The sequence below is a fragment of the Thermobia domestica genome, chromosome 13, assembly GCF_964235325.1.
Source record: "Thermobia domestica chromosome 13, izTheDome1.hap1.1, whole genome shotgun sequence".
Classification (NCBI taxonomy): domain Eukaryota; kingdom Metazoa; phylum Arthropoda; class Insecta; order Zygentoma; family Lepismatidae; genus Thermobia; species Thermobia domestica.
Genome location: NC_137466.1, coordinates 121,711,788 through 121,738,437, shown reverse-complemented (window position 1 = coordinate 121,738,437; position 26,650 = coordinate 121,711,788). Strand labels below are relative to the sequence as shown.

The following is a 26,650-nucleotide window of genomic DNA, read 5'->3' as shown; positions in this document are numbered from 1 at the left end:
ATAGCTGTGGCTTATTCCAGATTCTCCAGGGATTCCTTAAATCCACACAAATAAACGATATTTGTATTCTTTGTAAGCTGTCACGTTGAATTCGTCATCCCAGTCGCTCTTCTCCTTTCAATTGGTTTTCCAGCATTCGTGCAAGTAAATCAGATATTCTGTCTGTCTAAAAATTCATATATTGATTTCATGCAATTATGTGCTGTTATTCAGAACAAAACTATATAATGGTAAAATTCATTCTTCTCTGATCGATTTGAGATAAAAATTCATGCACGTGAAAGATATCTGTATTCTATGTATCAAAAATCCCTGATATAAAACTTCGTGCTTTATGTTCAACAGCTTAATAAAAGTTCATCTCCCTCCTCCAGCACCCGTCACATTGAATTCGTTCTCCATCCCTTCGGATTGCAACTTTTATTGCCATACAAGTGAATGAAACATTTGCATTATATGTATCACAAGATCTCCCATACCCAAATTTTGTGTCTTTGTGCAAGGCTTTAGACGAAAAAATATTAAATAACAACTTTCTCTTTCCGCTCCCCGAAGTGGAATTTTCGAAATTCATTTAAGTGAATGCAAGGTACTTGGATTCCATGTTCGACGAAAGAAAAAAAAATCCTACTTGTACAAAAGTTTTTTCCTTTATACCCAACGACTCCGAGAAAGGTCCTCCCTGCTTGCATCCACCTTATTGATTTTCATTTCTGTCCCCAGTCCTTAGGGTGGAATTTAAAATTAATTCATGTAACTAAGCGTGACATTCATTAACAATGTACCAAAATGCTTTCGTATAGTAAGTTTCATATTTATACATAGACACGCAATAATAATAATAATAATAATAATAATAATAATAATAATAATAATAATAATAATCGCTTCCCCGTTCCCTACGTGACCATGACAACTCATGCAAATGAATTATATACTCCTCGTATTTTCTAAAGCAAGGAGCTTCGTTATACACATTTTCTTACTTTTAATTCCATCAGTTCAAATAATAATAATTTTAATGTATTGATCACTTTTTGCAACCTTTTTTCTTCAATTTTTACACTACTGGCTAGTTCCATAGACTCAACGCGTGAAGATACATAGCCTATAATCATTCTAGAATTCCAATGAAAATACTAGAAGGATTGATTAAAATTATATTATATGTATAGTATACATTATAGAATTTTTAATGTTACAAAAATTATAGTGATTCGGTATAACTCTATTGTTGGAAAATTATGAAAACATCTGTAGTGTCAGTTAATGTCGGATTTGAAATCATGCTCTGGAGATCGTTGAATAATTATTCAAATGTTAACATTACTACAAACTTTATATTTAACAAATATACACGGATAAATCCAAATAATGAAATGAAATGAAATGAAATCTTTGAGTTTTACGTCCCACGCTTATGCCGATGAGGCTAAAGGAGACGGTGATGATGAGTAATGAAGGAAATGGTGGAATGAAGAAAGTGGGAGGAAACGGGAGAACCCCGAGAAAACCCACGCACACGGTGTTTGTCCACCACAAAGTTCACTTGGCGGGGGCTGGGATCGAACCCGGGACCCCTAGCACCAGAGGTGAACGCTCTACCACTGAGCCACCGCGGCCCCCAAATCCAAATAATGAATATTCGAATAGGAAATCAATTGAATGCTAACGACACTAGTTGATAATCTATTGTGTTGAAATTACCTTTACAAAAACAGTTTAGAAAGCTATATCTCAAGTTTTCCAGCTTCGTAAATTACGAGATTAAATCCTTAATTTATTATTTATCTAACCTTTTTACAATCATAAGTTTATTTGGTTTTTGATATTAATTTTGTTCAAAATCATTGTAAGATGAAACTGTCATTTATTCAAGTAGGTGATAATATATTTGATTCTAGGGTTGTTTAAAAACAATGCAATGCTATCGAACTAAATGTCATGTACAAAATAGCACATATGATGGTTATCCAGAAAGTAACAGACGTTTTGAAATAAAAAGTAACAGAATGAACAAACCAAATTGCATTATATACATTTGAAAGGTACACTCTTAAGCTATTTTTCCACATAATAGACATGAAAACCGTGGCACACGTTTTCCAATACCGTCGCGGTAGAAGTCTGCCGCCTGCGGTTTCAATCACTGGCTTACACCAACATGCAGTTCGGCGTCAGTATCAAAGTGTTGTGTAGCGAGCCATGTCTTCATGGCTGGAAAGAGGTGGTAGTCGCTCAGCGCCAAGTCTGTGTTGTATCGTGGGTGATCAAACATTTCCCATCCAAAACCATCCAATAGCTCTCGGGTACGCTTGGCCGTCTGTGGACGTGCGTTGTCGTGAAAATGCACCACCTTCAGGCTAAGTTTTCCCCGGCGCTTGTTTTGAATCGCGCGCCTTAACTTTCTCAGTGTTTCACACATCTCAGAAGAGGAGGGATTTTCTATTTCAGCGCACATTGTAACACGTCACAGAAAGCACAGTAAGAACGATATAGTTCTCGTGCTGCCACAGCTGGATGTGTACTGAATGTGGCAACGTTCTGACACCAAGATGGCGGCTCTAGCCCAGCCCACTGCCGCGATAGACTAAAACGTCTTGTACTTTCTGGACAGCCCTCGTATTAAAATTCATTTTCTAACAACTTCATTCTTACATTCAAAGTTTTAAAGTTTTGTAATAAAGAAATTCCACGGAATTCACTTGTACTTAATCCTACTATAACATGCTTCAGGTAAATGTATTTAGTAATAACGTTAGTTTCTATTCTATTTATATAGATTAGCTGACCTGCTGACAGAAGCACAACAGCTGAGTAAAGGGCAAGTTCTGTTTCTGTCAGTTTTAGCTCCGCCAAACTTTTTGCATATTCGAAAACATTAGTGACCAATTTTACTTCGGTGGTCTCCGTCGTAAAGAACGCATCTTGTGGCAACATTGTGTCCCCGTATAAAACAGCATTCTGCGTCAAGTCAAAATATCGGCTCATCCGAAGCACTGCAAGCTCGAAACTACCTGTAACGAAATAAAAGAAATACGAATGATTTAATTGTTTAATAATAGACTCTTATTTCATAACGAAATTTTGTACGCCAATAACTGATTTTCTTCTATAACTAAACGTTTCAAATATGAGTGACACAGATAGCAAGTGCTTTGATAAGTAGTGGGATAATCCTCCTTTTTTTTCTATCTTCATGAAATATTAACATTATGATTAATATAGTAGGGGTTATGTTGTCATTAAGAATAAGATGAAATTTACACAAGAATTTCCTGAGATTGATCATACAGAAGATCTTACTTCTCTCTTAATATCAACCTGGGAATATTGAATATTCATTTGTATGGTGATTTGCCATAATTAGAGTTATCCAATGCATATCAAAAGCTATATGCAAGTTAATGTAGTAATTTTGTTTCACAATGTACTTAAATACACATATTTATACATCCTGGCATGATAAACTTGATTGTTTCAAAATGTACTTAAATACACATATTTATACATCGTGGCATGACAAACTTGAAATCTCCTGTGCAATAAACTTGAAATCTCCTGTGCATACTTTGTGGGTATCTTTAAAAAGAAGTATATTCTTTGATCCCGATACAAAGAATAAGAAAAATGTAAGAAGTTGGAACTTACTTAACGAGCTATCAAACGATAATGCCATACTTAAGGATAAATAGCAAGCAGGAAAAAATATATATCAAACATTTAATTCGATTAAAAGAATCAGTACACTAAATGTATTCAAATCATTAAATTATATGGCATAAGGAAACTACAGCAACGATTCACTTAAAGATATTTGAGTGGTACAACTGCATAGAACGTCTCTTGTTTACTTTCTTTTTCTACTATTTATGATTTGTTAATACATACGTTCAGATAATTTATCTCATTTAATGTGTTCAGGTAATTATTTTACATTTTACAAAACTTATTTTGCTTATTTTTAGGTGTAGAAATTAAAGTGGTAAAAGAGAAAACTTCCCTAAAGTTTTGTAAAGTGGACAAGAGACTATTTAGAAGTGAGTAACTCATTTAATAAAAGTATATTTGAGTCAATCATAGTTTAGCGTTTAATTATTCGGTTCAATTATACTCAGTTTAACCGTTCGTCCAAAGAAACAAAAACGTTTCAGTGTTCTGATATGTTAGTTTATTAAAATACCAAAATATTATTGAATTTGGTCATGGTGCTCTACACATATTCCTAAGAATATTTAATAAACATGAAGAAACTCTTCAAGAAAATCATCAGAAACAGTGAAGAAAATTCTTAAATCTTTCTAATAACAAACACGAAAAACTAACATAATACGCAACTTCTATATTTGTGAAGAAGCTGTTTCGGCGTACCATTGACAAAGTCCTTCCTATCTGTTTTCGTGGTCATTAACTTTTTGAAAAATATCAGGACACATTAATCACGTATAAACTCCAATGTGTAAGTATTTGGAATATGTCATTTCACGTGGCCAACTATAACAAAGTAAGTAATTAATTATACATATCTTACGGAAAATTGCAAGTTCCACAAAATATGGAACAAGTTAACAAGTTTTAATTTAATATAATAATCAAACTTACCTGCTTTTAGCAGAACAATTTGATCATCTTGCGATAGTTTCATAAAGCCAGGTACCATTTTCGCAAATTCTATGATTTGCTGAATTACGGCAGTTAGTTTTTGTGCACACTCCAACCACAACTCTTCATGAGCCTGACCAAGAAAAAAGAAAGAAAAATTAATTGTGACTTAATTATTATTATTATTATTATAAAGGAACTACATGTAACATAGTCATCTCTATACTTACCTATCGTTTCTTAACTATAGGTGTAGTCATGTATAGAACCTTTTACATGTACACGAGACGTCTTTAGAAAGTCTCCATAGCAAGTGAATTCTATTAACTTATTAATTTATTTCATGTTTGTAAATAGAAGTACCAACAACAAATTTGAATATAAAACTTCTCTTACCAAAGTTTACTGTCCTAACCTCCTATAATTACGAAATTCAGAGTTGATAGAAATTATATTTATAATACTTCAGATATAATACGTAGATCTAGGTTTTCCTATTCAGTCTATTTACAGCAATATGCATGACACAAACAAATAATCACAGATCAACTACATATGAGGTTAGTGTTCTCTACTTTCTTTTTGCTCCTAACACATACGACAAAGTTTAAGACTCATCTGACCTCGGAAAGGTCGGAAAGGTAAGTAGTATCTCGGAAAGTACCATGAATGTCGTTACGTGATAAGAATAATAACTTTACTTTCTTTTACTGAATGGTTCTTTTATCACTATTCTTCATTCATATATGTTACATCGCAATTTTGGTAATAAGAGTAACAATGATAATACAAAGCAACTGCGTTTGATTATATTTTTTCCACTGCCCATAGAATCCTTTTTTTTCCCCTTATTTTGTACTGGACCACGAATTCGGGGCTTCCGAATAGGTACGTTAATCTTAAAGTGTAGTCCGAAATTCAGTGGAAACAAATGTAATTTCGTTACCTCACATTAAAATATAGGCTTCCATATTCTGTACGGCATAAGAACTGAACTAAACTGACTAACCTCCAAGAAATTACTGTAACGACACTATAAGAGAACTATTTGCTTTAACTAAATTCCTATCATCACTGACTCTCCATTGCTTTTACATACTCACCATATTCTTATAGAAAATGACTTTGGAGAGATCTTGGGGTTTCCTGAACATATCCTGGATGTCCTCCATGGTGTATAAGCATGTGCGCGCGTGTGCATCTGCTATTGTTTTAGAAAGGAGTTCTGAAATCTGGGCGGGATCTGGAAGGAAACAACAAAAATATTTTAGATTCATAGTTAAAATTAAAAAAAAAAAAAAAAAACTACACCCAAATTAACTTTGAAAATTACGATTTTATTTCTCTGTCGGTGAAGAATACAAATATGCCAACTATCTAATATGATATCAAATTAATTAGAAGTTAGGCGAAGTAGTATAGCAAAAAGTAATTTAGTAAGTAACAATTAGATCATTCAATTTTATCAAGAGCAATTGTAAATATTCACAAAACTAATTTTCGCGATATTTAATTTTTTCACACATATTTTGTCGTAAGATTAGGACAATTAGCACATTGAAAACGGAAATCAAAATTCCCTTTAAACAGTAAAGTTTATGGGGACGTTTCATCAAATTATCAATAGCTATGCTATATTAAATACGAAATGCTATATTAAATACGTAAACTTAAAATAAATACAAGTAGTGGCTTCCCTCAAGAACCGCTATTTCTATAAATATAACGGCTAATAGAGTGCTTAAAGAGTTGAAACACTCCTCTACTTTAAAAGATCTTACAGATAATATTAAGTTTTTGCCAACTGAACAAGATCATTGTTGTCATGTTGAAGAGGAAATACACAAAGCTATAAAAACATAAATCGAGAATAATAGAATTAAATTTTACAGTGTTGTTCTCAATCTGTAATTACAATCAATGTATGTAGTTTACAATAGATGGAGTAATTGCTTACACGAACAGTTAATTCTAGCTGATCTAAACTAAAAAATAATAAAAGGAATCTCAAATTCTTTTAATAATAAAATCAAATATTAACATTACCTCACCTGCCGACATTTCACATGCAAGGTGGAAAGATGTGAAACATTTATATCAACAAATTAATAGTCGCAATAAAACATTAACGAATAGAGTAATTGAAGTTTCAGGCCATTATTACACAAGTACTATTATACGCCTATAATAATGTGCGAATTTAATAGTTTCTTGGTACAATTATAAACTCAATTAATTATCGTTTAAATGTATAATAAGTTCGATACAAAGATAAAAAATATTCGTATTCTCAGCCTACCTATTAGATTTTAGCACGTAGAAATTAGTGCCTAACTGTTGTACAGAAAAAAGAAATACACACACACACACTGTTCAAAAATCGAGATAAGCAAATGCATTTTTACCGAATATTATATATCATGTATTTATTGCACACATTTCATCATATGCACAATGTTCTTAAAATTTGAATGTCTTTGTTGCTATGTAGTATTTCAACATTAACATTATTTGTTTGAACAAAAGTACTACCTACAAGTACGAGTGAAGAACTTCCAAGAGTGATGTTCAGTTTTTCAACATGATCACCATTAGAATTCTCAATGTCAATGAAGAATTAACATTATACGAAAGATATATAACCCACTGCTTTGACAAGAAACGCGTTCGCACTCATATTAATTCGTCAACCAGAACATAAGAATTTCAACTGAAGAGATTTCGGTTTTTTCATCAAATTATATTTATTTTACTTCCTTTATTCCTTAATACAACGAATAACAAGATGTTATAAATACACCTATCAAATTTAGGTACATATTCTAGAACTAATTCCTGAGTATGGCCATACAGCACAAACAAATATAGCACGATGAAGAAATGTGTTAAAATATAACAGATATTCGTAAATCATCCCTTGTTCGTCAATGCAATATTACATTACATTGTATACTGCATGGAATTAAATAATGACTACTCAAATTATTCTACCTAGGTATAATACTATTACGAGTACTTTAAGTTTGCCCACAATTTAGTACAAGCATTATTGTTTCTAGATTTCTGTGTGTTTCAATTAAGTTCATCAAGTTCTTTAAAATTCCGTATGTAGCTTGTACTAAAGCAAAAGGCGAAAAAAAAAAAAAAAAAAAAACTCAGGACACTGCGTTTTTACAAGAAAACAGCTTTGCACTACATTATTGAGCAAACTTAGGAAGAATAAAGCCCATTGTTAGCATTTGAATCTTACTGGGATGAATGTCTTCCTCTTCGGCAACCGTAGTAACTTGCTGCCGGGAGGGAAATGTGGTGCTATCTACAAACCCTGACACCATACCCGAGGCAGGAGAAGTTGTGGGAGTAGTGGTAGTAGTGTTAGTGGTGAGACTGTCCACCTCTTGTTTCACCGAGACCATGCTGCCACCACCACCGAGCCTCATTCCACGCATGACTAGAGCCGGCTTGCCCCCTGCAGGAGAGGAAGAGGAACCACACCAGCTTAAAGCGAGCCCTTTACCTCTCATTCAATCAATGCTTATAATTATGTATTTGCTTTATGAAGCCATGCATTTCTGGCATTTCATTGCTATAACGCGAAGGTTCACTCAAGTTATACGAAAACAAAGTTATAAACAAATATATTAAGAATGATTTCACAGTTACTTATCAAATAAATTATAAATTATTAATTATTATCATTTATTTATAAATTTCTTTGAGGAAATAGATTAAACATGAAATAATAAAAATAAAAGTTGTATTGGAAATCCCTCTGTGTGTAAATTATGTTTTATATCCATACATTAGCTTTCTTAAATTTTAGGAACTCTACTTTGCTTCGAAAGAAATTTCCCTTTTACTTAAAAAATTAAAGGACTATTGAAATACATAAAATTGAAGAGGGAAAATTGAGACAGAAATATCAATATTAATAATATTTGCTAACATAATACAATTAAATTATGTTAGTTCTGTTTTCGTTTATTTGAGTGACCTTATTCATTTTTGACAACAAGGCAAAATATGATATGGTTTAAAATTGTCAAGCTTAAAGAAAAAGATATCTTCGAAGATGCATAGACGTTGCAAAATATTACTGTCATTGATTTAATTATCATCAACTTCGCATTTGTTTATCAGTATATATATATTTTTTTGTGTTAGAAAGTCCGATTGGAAATCGTGAAGCATTTAACAAAACGAAATTGTACATCAATTTACTCTTTTACAGAGTATAAATGAAATATTAAAATTTACGAATCAGATTATAGAATTTCTTCTTTTAAGTACTGATTACTGTATGAAAATATCCAAAGTACTGTATGAAGTATTCCAATTACTGTATGAAGTATCCCAATGGCAAAAGTTGTTCTAACTCATGAATAGGCTGTTAGAAACTAATCTCATACATATGTATATTCTTATAATAAAATAGTACGAACCAAATATTTGAAAATGTGAACAAATCTATAATGTTGAAAATTTCACATTATTCTTTATACTGCTCCTGTTAAGAGTTTCTGTTTGTTGGAATGCATAATAAACATACGCTTCTGCTAGTGGGTCCGTCCCTACACAAATATGTAACTAAATAAACTATGTTAGAACTTCCTAAAATATCTATAATGTATATCACTGTTACACGAGAAACTCATGAAATTACTAATATATATATATTTTTTCAATATTGAAAATTAAAAATAATAATATAAGAATGGATGGGAGATTCTCTAGAATACGTCAAATCTAGTTTCTAATTTTACCTCTATACTTTTTTATTTTTACAAAAGTAAATTCTTTATTATGTGTTTTTCTTGTAATTACATTTTTAGAAAAGCCGATATCCGTAAGATGATAAATGGGATTATATACAAATGTTTGAAGATGAGCAATTATAATTCAATCTAATTTTTACAAGAATGATGGTGTTTTAGGTAGATTCAGTTAAACTAATTTCGTCCTGATATTTGAATAACTTACTTTTATTTTATCGAATTATATTATCATGAAAAATGAAATCTTTGAGTTTTACGTCCCACGATTATGCCGGTTAGGCTAAAGGTGAAGGTAATGATGAGTAATGAATGAAATGGTGGAATGAAGAAAGTGGGGGGAAACGGGAGAACCCCGAGAAAACCCACGCACACGGTATATATTATCATGAAGTCTATCATTATAAAATGATTTAAATGAACACATAAACTTAGTTAAGGTTTCTATAAAGAAACGAAGAAAATAAAAATGTTCTGCTTGACAGTTTTAAACCACACCTGCTACCCACAACAAGGCATGCAACTTAAATGAATAATCCCAAATTGAAGAACACAAAATACATATAAATGTAATAGCTACAAAAATACACAGTATAGCATAATATAAAATATAAATAAATATTAAAAGAAACATTTTTCTTCCAGATAACTATAGTAAAACACAATTAATATCTAATTATATCTAATTAAAAACAGAATTTAAAGGATTGATTCAATCGTCTCACGAATACTTTTTCCTACGGTAATTTTCACCTATAAACAATGTGATCAATCTGTAAAAGTACACTCACTACTTATATATACTGAATGCTCATATTATCTTTGCTCTGCACAATAATAAAGAATATTACTAATAATTTCACTTCTGTAAATTCCTTTTAAATAAACTCAGTTTTTACAAAACATTTTTTACGTGAATGAATGTTGTTATAATATTTGCCACGTTTCATTATATCTATGAAGTGATTTTCACTATTTAGGATAGAAAAAATTGTAAAATTTAATTTGAATATTATTAACTTCCTTCGAATGACATATTGAGATCAACTAAAAATTTCTAACTTGTGTATTTTTACTAGAGGTAACTTTAGTACTCATTTTAGTTTAGGTTAGGTTTAATTCATACTTTTATCAAGTAGTTTACCAAAATCGACACTTAGCAGCATTAAAGAAAACAAAAATTAACGTGTTAAAAAAACAAGCTATGAAGGCAGATTTCGTGCTTCGTTACATTCATTATTGAGAAGGATTAAATTACTCACGTTAAAAATAATACATTTAGTAAATAAACTAAACTTTATGCTTAGCAACGATATCTTTTTTTGTATTCCAGGAAATGATGAAATAATATAATAACAATTTCATCATCTCTTAAAACAGTTTGGGAAAACTTGAACAATATATTTATTGACCCTTTGTGAATTTCATTATGGTCAATATAATTTTCGTTGTGTTACTCGTTATATTGACAAGTTATGTAACTAATTACTACACTGAAATTTTCTTTTTGCCACGTTTTCAAAAGTGATAAGTAATAATAAAAGCATGGATGAGATCTAACTACATGAGATACTACAATATAATTCATTACATCAAATTTTAAAAATAACGACCATAATGTTAGTATTTTTCCTTATTCAATTGTCTCTAATACGTGTATCAATTCTGATCATCTGATATTAAGTCTCTGCTGTGTAAAGCCAGGCGAAATTTATCATTTCAATTCTTAGACACATATTAATCTTATTGGAAATTTCGAGATGTACAAGAAAGTGAACGTAACGTAGTATTCTTGTTAAGTTATGATTGAGTGATTCTGATTGATTTTTTGAAGGTTAAAAGTCATTATTCAGCACTGAGGCTGTATAATATCCAAACTCGGGTTTGAATCTGGGTCAAAATGCCTGCACCTGAAATCCAATCCGAAACAAGGAACCACTGGAGCTTGTTTTTCGCGGAAAGAAATAATTAATTTTAGTTATTTGACCTGATTTTAATAAAAAATTGCAGAGATATATGAATATGTTGTGTGTATATCAAAACTGACATTTTAATTGATCACATTCTGGAATTTGATTTTCTGAAAACCGAATCTGTAAATAGTCTCTAATAATAACGGGTTTCAATTTGAATGTTAGTAGTAATTAAATGTAAGTGACCAGTTTAACAATACTAGTTTTCTTTAAGTTTTTTAATGAGAATTATTAAAGACAAAGAAGTATTTCATTCGAAAACATGAATCTAAAAAATAACTAAAAAAACATACAATGTAAACTTGCTATTACAAGTAAAAGCAGTGCAATCAAGACAAACACTTACATATACGCATATATATATATATATATTATGCATGCATCTATTCATACAAAAAATACAAGACTTGTATATATATATATATATATATATATATATATATATATATATATATATATATACAGAAAGGCACAATATTTTGGTTGAAACATGCTACACCATATAAAAAAACTTACGTTACTAGGTACAGTAAAAGAATAAATAGTCCTACCTGTCGTGACGATGTTTGTTACCATGGCGCTGTCCGCCACAGCTTCAATGGGAGTGGGCCGAGGATCAACAAATGTTGTTGTGCTGTCCACGTACGGATCAGCAGCATTGATGTCATACATCTGCGTTGTTGTGAATGCTGTATAACCATTAGGAGGGGTGTAGGTAGGCAGATCGTTACTGTACGTATACCTGCGAGAGAAAAAAATTTACCAAAGACACTGTATACCTTTCCACATAGATAAACATATATTCAACAAACTAAACAACAGTAGAAAATTATACAGAAATAAATTGTTTTCCTTATATATGAAAATTTCTTAAAATAGATAAATGAAATATTAGGTAAAAGCTAATGGTTTAAGTTTGTGAGAAACACGCAGTTTATTTTAATAAACACTTATACCTTTCTTTTATTGAAAATATAGAATTGACCACAAATCACTGAAAGCATGGAATAAAATTACTTTCAGGAATTAAATCAATGTACGTCTAATAATTCGTGAATTTAAGTTCTTAGAAACTCTAACTTTTACTTGCGAGTAAAAAATTTCAACAAGCTACTTGAATTTATTTTACTCAGCAACTATCACTATTAATCATTATTATGTGTAATATTATGTAACTTTCCACAAGAAGTAAGTGTATATGACATGGCTGAAATGTAATTTTAATATATAAAAATGTACCAACTTTGATAGTAATTCCACTTTGTCTATGTGCTTTGCAGAAGACAAAGTCGTCTTCTGGTTCTAATCACGTTTTTTAAATTAGAATATGAATTTAGAAGAAATGTTCTCTAATATATTCAATTAACTTTTCCTTTTCAATCTGTGATCCAATATATCCAATTAACTGTTCTTTTCTTAATTAGATGCTGTTGAATGTTTCTATTTCACTAGATTGGCTCCTGTTTTCCTACCTCATAAAATGCATTTACCCTACAGAAAAATATTTTTAGTGTTGTATGTATGCAAGTAATAATGTGTCTTTGTTTTTAGTAATTCAGCAACCGAAATAGTTTGCTACATTCATTAGAGTGAACATTATTTCAATCCCGGAGCAAAAGACACGTGGTAGAAACGTTGGTATTTAAACAATCATTAACGATTCTTTCCCTGAAGGTAAAATAAAGTGTCGAAACATAGCAAAAGTTTATTTTCAGAAACGCAGTACTGTATAGTATTATATTCTTTCATCTAACATTTCCCTCCATTTTACAACAATACTTTCATAACATCGATGAGTTTAGATGTTCATAAGATCGGCATTCTTCATAAGGACACGTATTACCTGTATTTTACGACTTGATTAGCAGTAAATGTTAAGCTTGTGAATTATAAGTATCTCTTATGGTAGAAATTATCTTTGAGGTTTTGTAGGCTCTATCATATACACTTTTTTCTTGTATTTAAGACTCAATTCCTCAAAATTTCAGCTGCATGCATTAATAAAACTCCCTGTAATTAGAGCCTTCACCCATTCTTAACACCAGTAGCATGTCCTCCTAGTTAAAGTTGCTCTGATATATTATATATATTATAGTTAATTTTTTGTAATTTTTGTTTCAAACTACACATTTTATAAATTTTTAAAAAATGAAGCACTAAAATATGCCCATTAAACTAAAGATTTGGAAATCTAGAAGATAGGGATACATACATAGAACCACACACAGGAAAAGGAAAAGAAAATACCGAACAAATATGTGAATACTCACAGTTTCTTCTAATAGAATAGGATGCCATCCTATAAACTAGGTAAGTTAAGTGTTTACAAACATATGTGACAAGTTTGTGCGCATTTTGCTATTAATATAAATGTGGTAGTTAATATATATTTATTCGTGGAAAACACTGTGCAATACAATGAAAATATTCCATTGCTGCAGCCTTAAGTTGAGAGATGCAAGTCTTACAGAGCTACTCTGCAGGAGCCAAGTTCATATATTTTATTTCAGTAATTGACAAAAAAGAACAACTTTTACACGAAACAACAAATTTAGGAAAATAAACTACTTTTCAAATGTTAGCAGTAGCATTACGTCCCTCTATCAATAAATCTGAAACAAACAATATTAATTACAGTAATGTAATCATTTTGAACGAAAAATTGAATTTTATTTGGATGAAGCTTAGTAAAGTAAATAAAGTAAATAAACTAGACAAGCTGTGGGGAAAAAAAGGCGAATTCTGAAGAGTTAGTTTAGTCAGAATATAAAACCCTGTTTTATTTCTTATTGAAATAAATCCTCTATCAAACCCTGAGTGAAGTCACAAAGGAAAGACAAAACGCTCTAGCACTTGTTTTGAGCCTGAAACCCACTGTTGGCTAACTATGAACAATAATACTGCATATAATTATTTTCTCAAATTTGTTTAATCTATTTTAGACATGAATTTATGAATCCTATTTACTTTCAATTTATAATAATTGAAATTACAGATGTAACTGATCATTACAACACGTCCTTCCTCTTCTTAGCCTTCTCAATAAAACACAAAAGTATACAAAATCAAGAATCCACTCATTGTCTTCGGAGAAATTCGACTATTATTGTTCAAGAACTGAAGATGTTTTGAACGAGAAGGATTTGATCTGCAACAATTTTACCTTTCTTCCACTTCCATGTTAGGGAAGTTAAACGTCTTACTTTTAGTTGGTGATAATTACAATTTCTGGTTGGTGTAAAAAAAATGCAAAAGGTCGTATTATCTTCTTTAATATACATATACAAAAATAGAAGACTGTTTACTCTGAAGCTGTCTTTACGAAATCGTTTGATTTTATCAACTATAATGGTTTCAATTCTTCAACAAGATGCTGCAATAAGGTATTTATCAATAAATTTAATCTATTTACTTCCAAAATACATACTACGCTTCCTACAGGTGAACTTGTAAATTTGGCTTTATATATATAGACACAATTGCCGATTTAGATAGTTTTTTTATCTTAGGGTTACTATTAATTCGAAATAATTGCCATCAGAAGCAGGTCTATTTGACATCATCACGACACGATCATGATGTATTTATTTTAACTATAAAAATCACTTCACAAAATCTTATCACTTTATGTCATGGCATTTTCTGTTCTAATACGTTCGTACTATTTTTCTCCAAATTATTATTTTGTTTACCACTTGTTTCTTTAAATAGATAAGTGATGTGTCTTTTATTTTATTTTATTTATTTTTATTTTATTTTAAAAGACTTTCAAGTTGTGGAATTTGTAAGATATAAACTCAGTCATGATATATAAACATATTGTTTAACTCCATCTCAATAAACCGGGAAACGTTCTAAATGATTACACTACATAATTAAAATTATATTTTAAAATTTATTTGTGGCTGCTTTCATTTTTATATTACTGAACTATTTGAAACGGAACACTTTCGAATAAACTTAAAAAAAGAAACTTGTGAAAGTGTTTAAATGACAACTTTTTGCACAATTCACTCACCCCCCGTTGTACTGTAGTTGGTCTGAGGAGGACGGTTGTTGTTGGTCGAATACGGAACTGTCGGGCGTCGTTTCGGTTTGCGCGCGCATCTGGGCTCTGTGAAACCGAACCTCGTCTTCGACTTTTTCTCGTTGCTTTTTCGACATCCGACCAAACTTCACAGCTGGAAGAAAGAAAAAAAAGATACAATATTACTTATTGCTTTGGAATTCATCCAAAGTGCTTAACTTTGTTACTTTAAAATAAGAAAATTACAACAAATCGTTTACTGTTTCAGGAAAAAGCAACGGCAATATGAACATATTTTTCAAACTAATTTTTTTTTAAATGATATTTGTAATACTTCTTCTAGTAATATTTTCATGTGTATTTAACTTGTTTTTGTCAAATCAGATACCGTAAACAGTCAATATATATTGCCATCAAACTGCGAAATGCGTTTATCTGTATTTTATTATTTTGCTTTTAAAATCATAAATTTCGAATTACAAAATGTAATCTATTCGTATACCTCATTGATAATAATAATAAGCTTGAACTGAAATATGGCTGCTGATGGAGCCCAGTTTGCCCCAGCTCCAGATCTTAGGGAAATCACATTTGAAGAAAGAAACAAGGAAGTAATTAGCTTTATCCTTATTGTTATTCTGAAATTATTGTGTAATTCAATTAGTAAAATTAGAGTTTTTTTTTTTTTTTTTTTTTTTTTATGATAGGTCTAGAACTGAACGACGATCTTTCAACTACGAAATTAGTAGCTTTAACATTTAGTTTCAAAAGTTGTGACTGAATTACTGAGGTAAAGTACAGTAGGTACGGTTGTAAGGAATGATTACCATTGGACGCAACATTTAGGATAACATGAAAGGTGTACATAGTCGCTGATATCAATCATGCAAAATTAAAGGCGACCATTATAAGGTTTGGTAATTACTATTAATATGCATAGGATAATGCTTGTAAGTCATTATCTTCTTACCTTTGAGAACTCTGATTTTTTTTTTTTTTTTTAATCTATCGAATAGTTTTGTCAAATAGGTTTTATCATTGTTCTCGCATGGCTAGATCAGAAAGTTGAAAATATAAGCACACTCGTGTGTTGCTATTATTCAGTAAGTGACCACTTGTGTTGACATTTCAACAGTTTTCTATACGACCATCAACTTATATTTTTGTATTGAGAGGCAGACTATCATACACCTGAAATTTCGTGGAGGAGCGAAAGCGTTAATTATTAGAATTATGTTTGTGAACGTTATAACATTGTAATGCCTGTACATACGCCCCGTTACTCCACAGGATAACATTTGAACGAAAGGGATTTTTAATTATTTTTTTAAATAGATAGCTATAATCATTATCTTGGCCGAGCTTATAATGGAGTCAATCTGTCAACATCTGTACGGGTAATGGTGGCTATTCATGTTCCATTTTCTACTACTGAAACAAAGATGTATATTATAGAATGCTAGAAGTTATACATCGCGCCGTTAGATGGCAGCAAACACCCTCCAGCTGCTGACATCTACCGGACGAAATTGAAACTTCTAGACGTGGTGATCTAACCTGTTTCTACCAGATTTATTTTTCTCTTTTGATGATGGCAGCGAATTGATAACACTTATTCCTCCTTAGTTCACTCATCCTTTCTTGAGAGAACCACACTGCCTCTTTTCAGTCTACAATTATACCACCGTTCTCACCAAAGAAGTTCGTCACTTGTATGGTTTTAGATTATTTATTCCAGGCCAGGACTACGTCTCGGGAAGGGGACTGAAAACAAGTACAATATTATCTCAGGCTGTAAGCAGCTCGAACTTCCTAAACATCTCTGGCACTGGTTATCTTCATTTTATCCCAAACTTTAAGATAAACTGTGAGCAAAATTTAACACCTTATCGAGTACCAGATTAGCCTGAGATGAATATTTTATGAAATGTGTTTAAGTAACAGCTATCAAACGTACGGCAATAGAATTGACTTTAGCAAAATATGCGATACCTAGATAATTGTTCCTTTCTAAGAGTAAGTTATTTGATTTATTGCTAAAGAAAAGAGATCATTCTCTAAACTTGGGAACGAACAAGGGTACCAAGGAACAAACACGGCTATATTCTCAAGATACGATTGTATGTGAAGAAACAGAATCCGTAAATAAACACTTTGTCTCCATAGCAATTGATGTCAGACGTATCAGATTTACTGCCTGGAATGGGGTTCAATTACAACACACACACATATATAAATACAAATAAAAAGAAAATCTAAAAAGTTGGGATGGGATCACTTGATGCACATGCACATCAGCGCGAAACAGGCAAACGCGGCAGTACGTTGAGATCACTGGACAATGATTCCAGTTCCAATTGAACGATTACTTTACACACTTCTGTTCAATGGTAGTATTGTAATACGGACAATAACTCTAAAAGAAGAAGAGGACCAAAATTGAAAATAATCTCAAATCGAACAGATGATTAAGAATTTTTAGATGCGCCAACACCACCTGAAAAATTCCTTGAGAACTGAAGTAAAACATGATTAAATTTTGGTGTTTGTAAGATGGTTCAATCACATACAGAAATGTTCAAAGTGGAAGAGCTAGTGCATTCTTTTAATAATGATATTTGTTCTATTCTTTGGTCATATGGTTTTCATTATATCTATATTTCTAACTCGTCTTCCAAGAAACCTGGTTTGAAGTACTTTTATTGAGTGTGATCTGGAAAGCTGTATACACGTCCTTCTTTCTGGTCTAGTGACTAGCGTGTGAGATCTCGGGTTCGATTCTTGGTGGGAAGACATTGAACCCACTGCAGTGGTTCAGATTCCAGTTCAAACTGTACATCTCGTATTATGTAGGCTCGTCGTTAGCAAAGAACATAAATATAAACCAATTAAAAGAGTACATGCACATTTACAGAGGCCATGGCAAATCTAATCAAGAACTAACTTTTAGACGCAGTTAAAGTGAGCTTTAAAATACGAGATTGATAATTAGGGGGGCGACTAAATGTGTTTCCTTACTTTTTTTTTTTTTTTTGTCTCAATAGACTAGTACTTAATCTATAGTTTCGTATTTCGAAAAAAAAAGAACCAGTGTAATATTAATAAAATATGTTTGTAATGATCAAAAACCTAATCAAACAAAATATCCAGCGAAACCCTAATCTTATAGTCAAAATTAACATCAATATTCCACAGCAAATTAAGTGTAATGATAGAGCGAAGTAGATACCAATACATCTTAGGTTTGATTCCTATGCTGTATTGGCTTTAGGTGGTATGTAAACCAAATTCAGGTTTATAATTCAGAATTTGAATAAGGAGTTTTCCACTTATAAATGCTCTTTAATACAGGCTCTTTAATTGCATAATTCATACCCCTAACGGCGTCCCTTTTTCACATGAAGAAAAAAATCAAGTGTAAAACAATTAACTATTACATCATATAAATAAATTCTGTCGCCACGGGAAAACTTCAAACAAACTAACAGGTTTCTCATTAAGAACAAAGCGATTCCAAAAAGTGTGATTAATCAGTTCCGGTTCACATATTCCTGAGTTTTTTGCTGATTCCAGTGACTGCGGAGTCATCACTGGCACGTGATACGAGACCTACATTTTGGGCGACGATCGATGGGATTTACCCGAGTTACGGGACGTTCACCCTCTTAGCTTTTACTTCCTCCTCCGCCCACAGCACACCACACACAGCGGGTTTCGAACCCCGTTGATGGTAAATCAACATCTGTGTCTCCCCTTTTCACCCTCATCACCCCACAGAAACTGCTGCATCATCGAAGAGTGATCATCTCTAAAGTTCTACAAAATGCAGTCGATTCATCATACGGAATTCTGAGTTATTCCTAGCATGTTTCTTTTCTTTTTCTAATTCCAGAACTTGTTGCTTCTCTGGCCTTATTTCCATCAATAACCCACAATAGATATCTTGTTCATTCTGTGATATAACATCAAAAATTGAACCCATTATTATCAAATGCGCTGAGTATGGCACATAGTGAAGTTTTAATTCTATCGAGCTTTCTGAGTCAGTTCCCAAAACTGATTATTCTGGCTTCCTTCACTTTTCGTACAAATAAATTCAAAGGAAAACATTTGTAGATTCAATATTTTTTTATATCAGTTTAAGTAAATCAGAGGCAAAAATCATGAAGGTTCGTTTTTGGCCAAACTGAGTAGCGCTGTTTGAACTACTTAAAATTTTAGATGAACACTAGATATTGTAAAGGAATTGAAAGTTCATAGATTTTTGCACAATAAATATTTAAGTAGTTGTTAACTAAATTTACTGTTAAATAAATTTGTCACACTGTTCATATAACAACTAAACAGTTATATGATATATACTTATGAATATTAACAGATGTAATAGAATTTCTGCTAGTCTGTAATTAAAATTTTGAACAGTTGTTAGCATTTCGAGAGTACGTAAACTGATGTGAAAAGAAGTTTTAAACTGCATAAATGTAGTTGAAGTATATAGAAGCCGGTGGTCAACATGTCTATGTTAATTTTATCGATTTTTGATCACTATTTTAAATTTTTAGACATTTGAATTCAAATTTCAATGGAAAAAAAGTGTAGAAATGTCGATTTAACCTTTGTACATAGTTGCCATTTGAGTTCTAGTTATTCTTCAGATCAACTCTTAAATAACATAAATAACAGTAGCTTTAGTAGTTTTTGTGAAGTGCAATTTTAAAAGTATAATCTGAAGGAGTATACAGATTGCGCAGACAAAAGTGTGTATTGATGATTAGAAAAGAAAAAAGATACACTAGACAATGAGTGCCCTCATTTCAGGCATACTTAACAGCGTATCCAATGACTATTCTTATATCTAGATTGTTGAGAAAAGAATCTTCCATACATGTATGTAGCGTTTATAAGGCTGCATTCAGTGAAGAACAGTAGAAGAGCAGACAAAAAGTTATGGTTCACATTAATTACATTGGGCCATCTGAAGCTTTTCCCTTTTTTTCTTGGGCCCACTCCATGGCTTAGGTACATCCTTTTACTACACGACAATGTTACGTCAGAGTCTTCGTTTCACTTGCCTAGTTGACTATATAGGTCTATTACGTCGTTTGATTTAATCTGATTTTGAATTTAGCGTCCCTCTCAGCAACGATGCTATATGAGACGTGGACCTATCGTAACGTGGGATCCGAACCACGTGAGCTTCTGCCGGAAATCGAACCCGGGTCTCTCAGACCAAAGGCGAGTACGCTAACCAGCCTATGATGTCGTAATTTATTTGATTTTCTTTGATTTATTCAATATTTAGAAGAAAAATAGCGGGAGTGATAACAAAACACCCTTAACCCTTAACGCCAGAATTACGCAAAACTGTATGAAAAATATTCAGTTATATACTCTACACTAATTAAGATTACTAAAATTGAATCAACCGAAAAATATGCGAAAAGTATTTATTACTATATACTTTCAATATTATGTTGATATACAACACTGTAATATCTCGAGAAACGTTCGGTTCAGTTTGGAAACTGTTTTCCAGATGAACAAAATATGAAAGCAGCAAAAACGCAGCAACAGGTTCTATTACTGCTAAAAAACAAAATCGTGAATAGAGACAGAAAAAGCAAGGATGAACTGAGTGGGTATGTCGCGAATTCGTTGCAATCGGTATCTGCGGACAACGCTACACATTGGCTCGCAGAAACATGTATTAGACCCTAATAGTATAAGACGAATTCCGACAGTCTTCTAAAAGGGGTTTAAAAATACCGTATTCTTCAGAGTTTCGACCGTCTTTTGTTTCTCTGTTATTTTTTTTAAATGAAAATATTATTTTCACATCATCTATTGTTAATCGTGGTCGTGACAAACTGTAAAGGATGCTTTCTTCTCAAAAGATGTGCTGTGTATGTTTGGTTTCCATTTATAAAACTAATAACATTTCCCATACATCATTACATTTTGATAAGAGTGGAATCATGGACAAAGTTATCAATGCAAATGAAAGCGAACCAAGGAGAACTGGTTTGTTGAATTGGAGTTTAGTGTCCCTTTCAGCACCCAGGCTATATGGAACGTGGACCTACAGCTTTAGACGATATCCGAACCACTTTAATGTGTTCAAATTTCAAGGTTCTCCTACCGGGTATCGAATCCGCAACTCTGTGCACCCAAAGCACACACAGAGAGCCCCAGGACAATAAAATTCATGTTAATTTATTATTTAAACTTACTTTTTTACTAATTTTTGTATTGTTATTAATAGTATTAGTATTAGTATTATACACATTTTCTATGAAATTTTATTATGTATACTCTAATCGTAAACACAAGTGATCATTCACACTGCTTAAAATGTTCCACTATTGGAAATGTAAGATGTTAAATACTACTAAACTGTAGATTTATCCCTGAAGAAAAAGTCTGCAGGCGAGCCATACTGTCAATACGTACTCTCCATTATCAAGTTCAATACGATAGAATTAAATACAAAAAATGTAACTGGAACCGGAATATTTTTTTAAAAAATGCGATAAAGTGTAAAGAAAGAAAGAAAAGAGAAAGTTTTCTTATTGCAAAAGACGGCTGAGAAGCCAAACATAATATTAAAAAAAGCATTAAAAAAAGGTATTGCACCTTGGTTGTATTAAAACACGTGTCTTGGTCGATCCAAGTTCAAGGTAATGTGAAGTTATTTTTGAACCACTTAAAAGAGCAAAGACCTCCGTGGAATCACAGGTCAATCGACGCTCGTTTCCATTGTCACGTTTAATTTTACTTCTGCTTCGAAGTTGGTGAATGGAAAGAAAGGGGGGGAAAAAAGGCTCCTCGAACTCCTGCTAAACCACTGGACCAATTTTGATGATTTTGGGTCCATAAACGGACCATGGCCTAACTCAGGCTTTTATCATGTTACATCGATTAAAATGCATATTTTAAAGGAGAGCAAAAGGGGGCCAACATTGATGCGAAAATTTGAGTTATCTCACGACTCTCTCAAGTTAGGAAGATGAAACTTGGAACATAATTTCTTCATTTAAAATAAGGAGACCCGTGACTCAGCGTTACTGAAAATTCCTGTTTTCAGGCGTCGCAAGAGGCAATTTTTCTATCTATATTAAAATTATTTTAATTATGTTTGTCGCAAACTTCTACTAGACCAATGCAACGAATTTCTTGATTTTTAATACAGGATTAGATAACAGCTTCATTTAGTTTATATGTTACTTTGATTAAAATGCATATCCTAAAGGGGAAGCGAGCATCATATTTATGCGAAAATTGAGTATCTTGACCCGTGTCGCAATGTCTCTGAGAATTCCCCCTTTTAAGGGGAATATACTATATAAAAGAAATGACTGTCAGCGAACTGCTCCTAAAAGGGTGAACCAATTTTGATTATTTTTGATACATGCATGTACCCTTGCCTAACTTAGGTTTGTAGCACATTTTCGGCAAGGGGCTAAAGGGTAAGAGGTAAGGCACGTAAAAAATAGTAAGTTTGACGGCTACGTGCACCAATTTTAATTATTTTTGGTACATGACTGAACCCTGGCCTAACTTAGGTTTTAGCATATTTTCGGCGAGAGGTGAAGGTGTGAGAGGAATGACATGTAGAATAATCAAACGGACGATATTAGTTTGTTTGATTATATTTCAGGGGTTTAGCGCCCCTTTCAGCAGCGAGGCCACATGAGACGTGGACCTATAGCTTAACGTGGGATCCAAACCACATTGGTTCCCGCAGGGAATCGAACCGGGGTTCTCCCGCGTGAAAGATGCGTATGCTAACCATACAGCTACGAGGGAACTCAAATCGATATTAGTGCCTAATTCATAGTTTTCGGGATCGATTGGATGAAGTGTCACTCCCGACGCTTCTGAAGTCCAAGCTCCATCGGTATGGATTGAAGTGGGAAGAGGGTAACATGTAAAAATAATTGAAAACAAACTATATTGGTGTCCAATCCATGCAATGAATAGGAACACTGCCGAAACTATTTAAGTCCAAATTAATCGTCTATGCGTATCCTATGGGGAGGAAGGGATTCACATACTTTACATAAACCTATCCTCAGCGTGCTAAGAATGAGCACTTCAGCTAGTTTGTATAATTTTAAAAATACTAGTTGCTGGCTCAAGCCTTTGGTCCGGTATATAAGTTAAAATCGTGCTTAATTAAAAAATCTAATTTTTTATATTTTAAAAATTTATTTATTTAATTTTGAGTTTGAACATCAACTATGTTCTTTATGCAATTATTCCAGGATTTCGTCACACACGACAATCCCACAGATAGCAACATCTATTAGTGTCAAGCAAGCAAGTGACATTATTAACGTGACTGTTTACTATTTAGGAATTAACGTGACTCACTGAGATGTTTCCCCATTTCTTACAAAGAATTGTGCCTCTTGTCTAATCCTGCCATAGATGTTCACAAGGCCGTGTTGAGGAAAGAGGAGGGGCTCAAGCCATAAACGCTGGCTACCTTGCCAAACACTTCATGTTTGAACATCATTGTGCAGCCTGAGAGAATACATCACCTCCTGCCCTTGACTCTTTCTTATGGAGTGTGAGTTGACAAGCGATGGACATAAGTAGAGGTGATGATGGCTCCCCTAACGGAGGAGACAAGGTACCAAAAGAGCTTATCACCACCTAAACGGGTCAATGATCCGGGAGTGTACATTATACCGCACAATATTACGATGTGAAGCAGGCCATTGTACCGGAGGTGAGCGATTGATGCCTCCTAAATGGGAATAACTGGCTGGTGCAGATGGACTATATCACCCATAGATACCGGTAATGTACGATGAAAGTCTTCTGTAAAATGAAGTAGGTAGAGCCAGACACTCTGTCGTTCCTGTTAGAGAGGGAAGCCTTTGGAGTACCTCCCAAATGGGGGAAAAAGATGTGCTCTTGAGGTCAGAAAGGTGATGGTTGGACTCCTTCGCTATAACTCGCGACGCTGGAGAACGAGAAGCAGTTAGGCAGGGCCAAGTCCCCTCAGGTTAACCCAGAACTTCCTGGTTGAGTTGGACTCTGGTCATACCGTGGGATTGAGTAACATGGGACTATTTTCTCCAAGAGAAAATGAGGTTGCCTTATAACGCTCAGGTGCCGTCACTGCTCACAATGGTAAGCTCCCAGAGCTGCATTAGTACGTACAGGTGAAGCTCAATGATTCTGGCATTGTTACAAATATCTACCTATTCACTGTATAAAACGGACTGGCCAAAAGGGTAAGGATGGTCCATAATGAAAATTACCCTCATTGGTGACCAGAAGAGTGAGGATAGACACTCATTTTACCTGTACACCTTGTCTTTCTATAACAAAATTGTACGTCTATTAAGCAGGGTTGCATACTATTCCAGGATAGTGTGACGCACACACTAACATTTTCTTTTTATAATTAGGACTGGGAATACATTGTAAATTATAAAGAACAACACCAAGAAGGAGGATCAGATTGATCTAACATTTGCAGAATATGCATAGTATGGAAGAAGCAATACATTAAATCAGTGAAATAAAAAATATACTTCTTCTGTTTCTAAATTTTACTGATCTCATATATAACGTTGAAATTATGTAACAACACAAAACATAATATCTGTCAATCTTAACTTAATTTACCAGTTAATAATCACATCACTTAATCTCAACAACTATAAGTTTATATTTGCACTACACATTTTTTCTTTCTTTCCTGATTGACCCCATTTCTTGACATGCGCACGTCATAACCAAATTATTCCATTAACCAGACGATAGATGCAGATCTAATAGATAAATATATATATTAACTGGCGCCACATTGAACATCTGTAAACAATTGAAGTAAACAAGTGTTATCATAAGATCTAACAACAAATCCCTTTATCATTGATCAAACACTTCTCTTAAGATGACAATTGAATGCTGCGTTGAATTGCATGCGATAAATATAGGATGTTTCGAAAGTAAGAAATGTTGAAAATGCATTTGAAACCAAGCATCCTAAACTCAAAGCGGAATACTTCGCAATAATTTCGTATGTTTCTTAATATAAGCAGATTCTTTGTTCTTGGCGTTGTGCAAAATGCAGACATTTAAAATCACAGTATATTTGTAAATATTGTCGTACTTTTCTTTCTTCCTTTTTTTATATTTAACTGAAAATGCTACAGAACTTGCAGTTAAGTTACAGAGTGGATTTAATTTACGGGATCTCCTGTTTGTGTAAAGTTCCTTTACAACTCTATTCCCAGCATTGCCTATATCAAAACAGAAACATTACTACTGTTTTCCTTGCTTACTGACTTCCCAAGTATCTTATTGCTCATAAACATATTATTGTACCCCATTCTTCTTTTCCTTTTTGACGGATCTCTTTTATGACAAACTGCAACTGGATCTCTCCATTTCTTTCTGTCCTGTGTCTCTTCTTTCATCTGTCCGTGTACTTTGTCATTTCTCATCGTACTCAGGACTGCGATCTTTCTTCCGCTTCCTCTTTTCCCTTCTACGTATTATTTGTTGTTTTATGAAAACAATTCCGTTGCAGTGTGTGCCACAATCAATTTGACTTCCTCTTTTTCATTGCACCTATTGTTTTTTCTATCCCCTAAGTACTTCATCATTTTTTATTTTCTTGGTCCATTGACGATCTTTTTTTTTATAACCACGTTTCAAAATTCTAGATGTTTTGTTTTCTTTCTGATTATACGACTCACAACCATGCAAAACTACACTTAAACAAACCAAACAAAACATACAGCAAATTTTCTCCTCATATCCATAGGTATCATTTTTGCTGTAAGCAATCTTTCTTTACTTCTACATTTCTTGTTTTCTTTCCCATTGCTACTCTATTTCTCTATTTCTTCTGTACAGCTCCATTACTTGTTAATAGAATTCCTCGTGTATTCGAGGGACTTGATTCTATTTGCCATCCTTCATTCTAAAGATATACATGTATTTATGGTGCCTTGTTCTTTCTGAATTCTTTTCCAGCTGTTATAATACCTGTACGATTAAGCATGTGGTGCAATTCTTCTTCTGATTCTGCCAACACTACTTGATCATCCGCATATTTATTGATCTGTATTCTTTCCTCCCATTATTATTCCTTTTGTGTTTTCTAAGGCTTTTCTTTTTTGCCAGTTTCAAGCATAAATATTGAACAATATTGGAGAACAACAGTATTATTGTCTTATCCCTCCTCCTATGTACATTGTTTCTGTTTCACCATCACCAAATCGAATTACCACTCTGTTTTTGTAAACATT

The 26,650-nt window shown here is 32.9% G+C and overlaps 1 protein-coding gene across 6 annotated transcripts in view; it reads right to left on the bottom strand.

The window, feature by feature from the left end:
* The window catches only part of Hr3 (nuclear hormone receptor 3 ROR-beta), a 671,278-nt gene that overhangs the window by 7,774 nt on the left and 636,854 nt on the right, over positions 1-26,650 (bottom strand). For 5 of the 6 annotated variants that reach the window (XM_081736348.1, XM_081736349.1, XM_081736347.1 and 2 more), the window contains exons 3-8: positions 15,366-15,528; positions 11,899-12,089; positions 7,853-8,071; positions 5,706-5,845; positions 4,603-4,735; positions 2,793-3,017 (exon numbers count right to left, since the gene is read on the bottom strand). In XM_081736348.1, coding sequence (XP_081592474.1) covers positions 2,793-3,017; positions 4,603-4,735; positions 5,706-5,845; positions 7,853-8,071; positions 11,899-12,089; positions 15,366-15,528 — 1,071 coding nt within the window. The remainder of the gene's footprint in view (positions 1-2,792; positions 3,018-4,602; positions 4,736-5,705; positions 5,846-7,852; positions 8,072-11,898; positions 12,090-15,365; positions 15,529-26,650) is intronic. The other variant, XM_081736350.1, reaches the window with a different exon arrangement.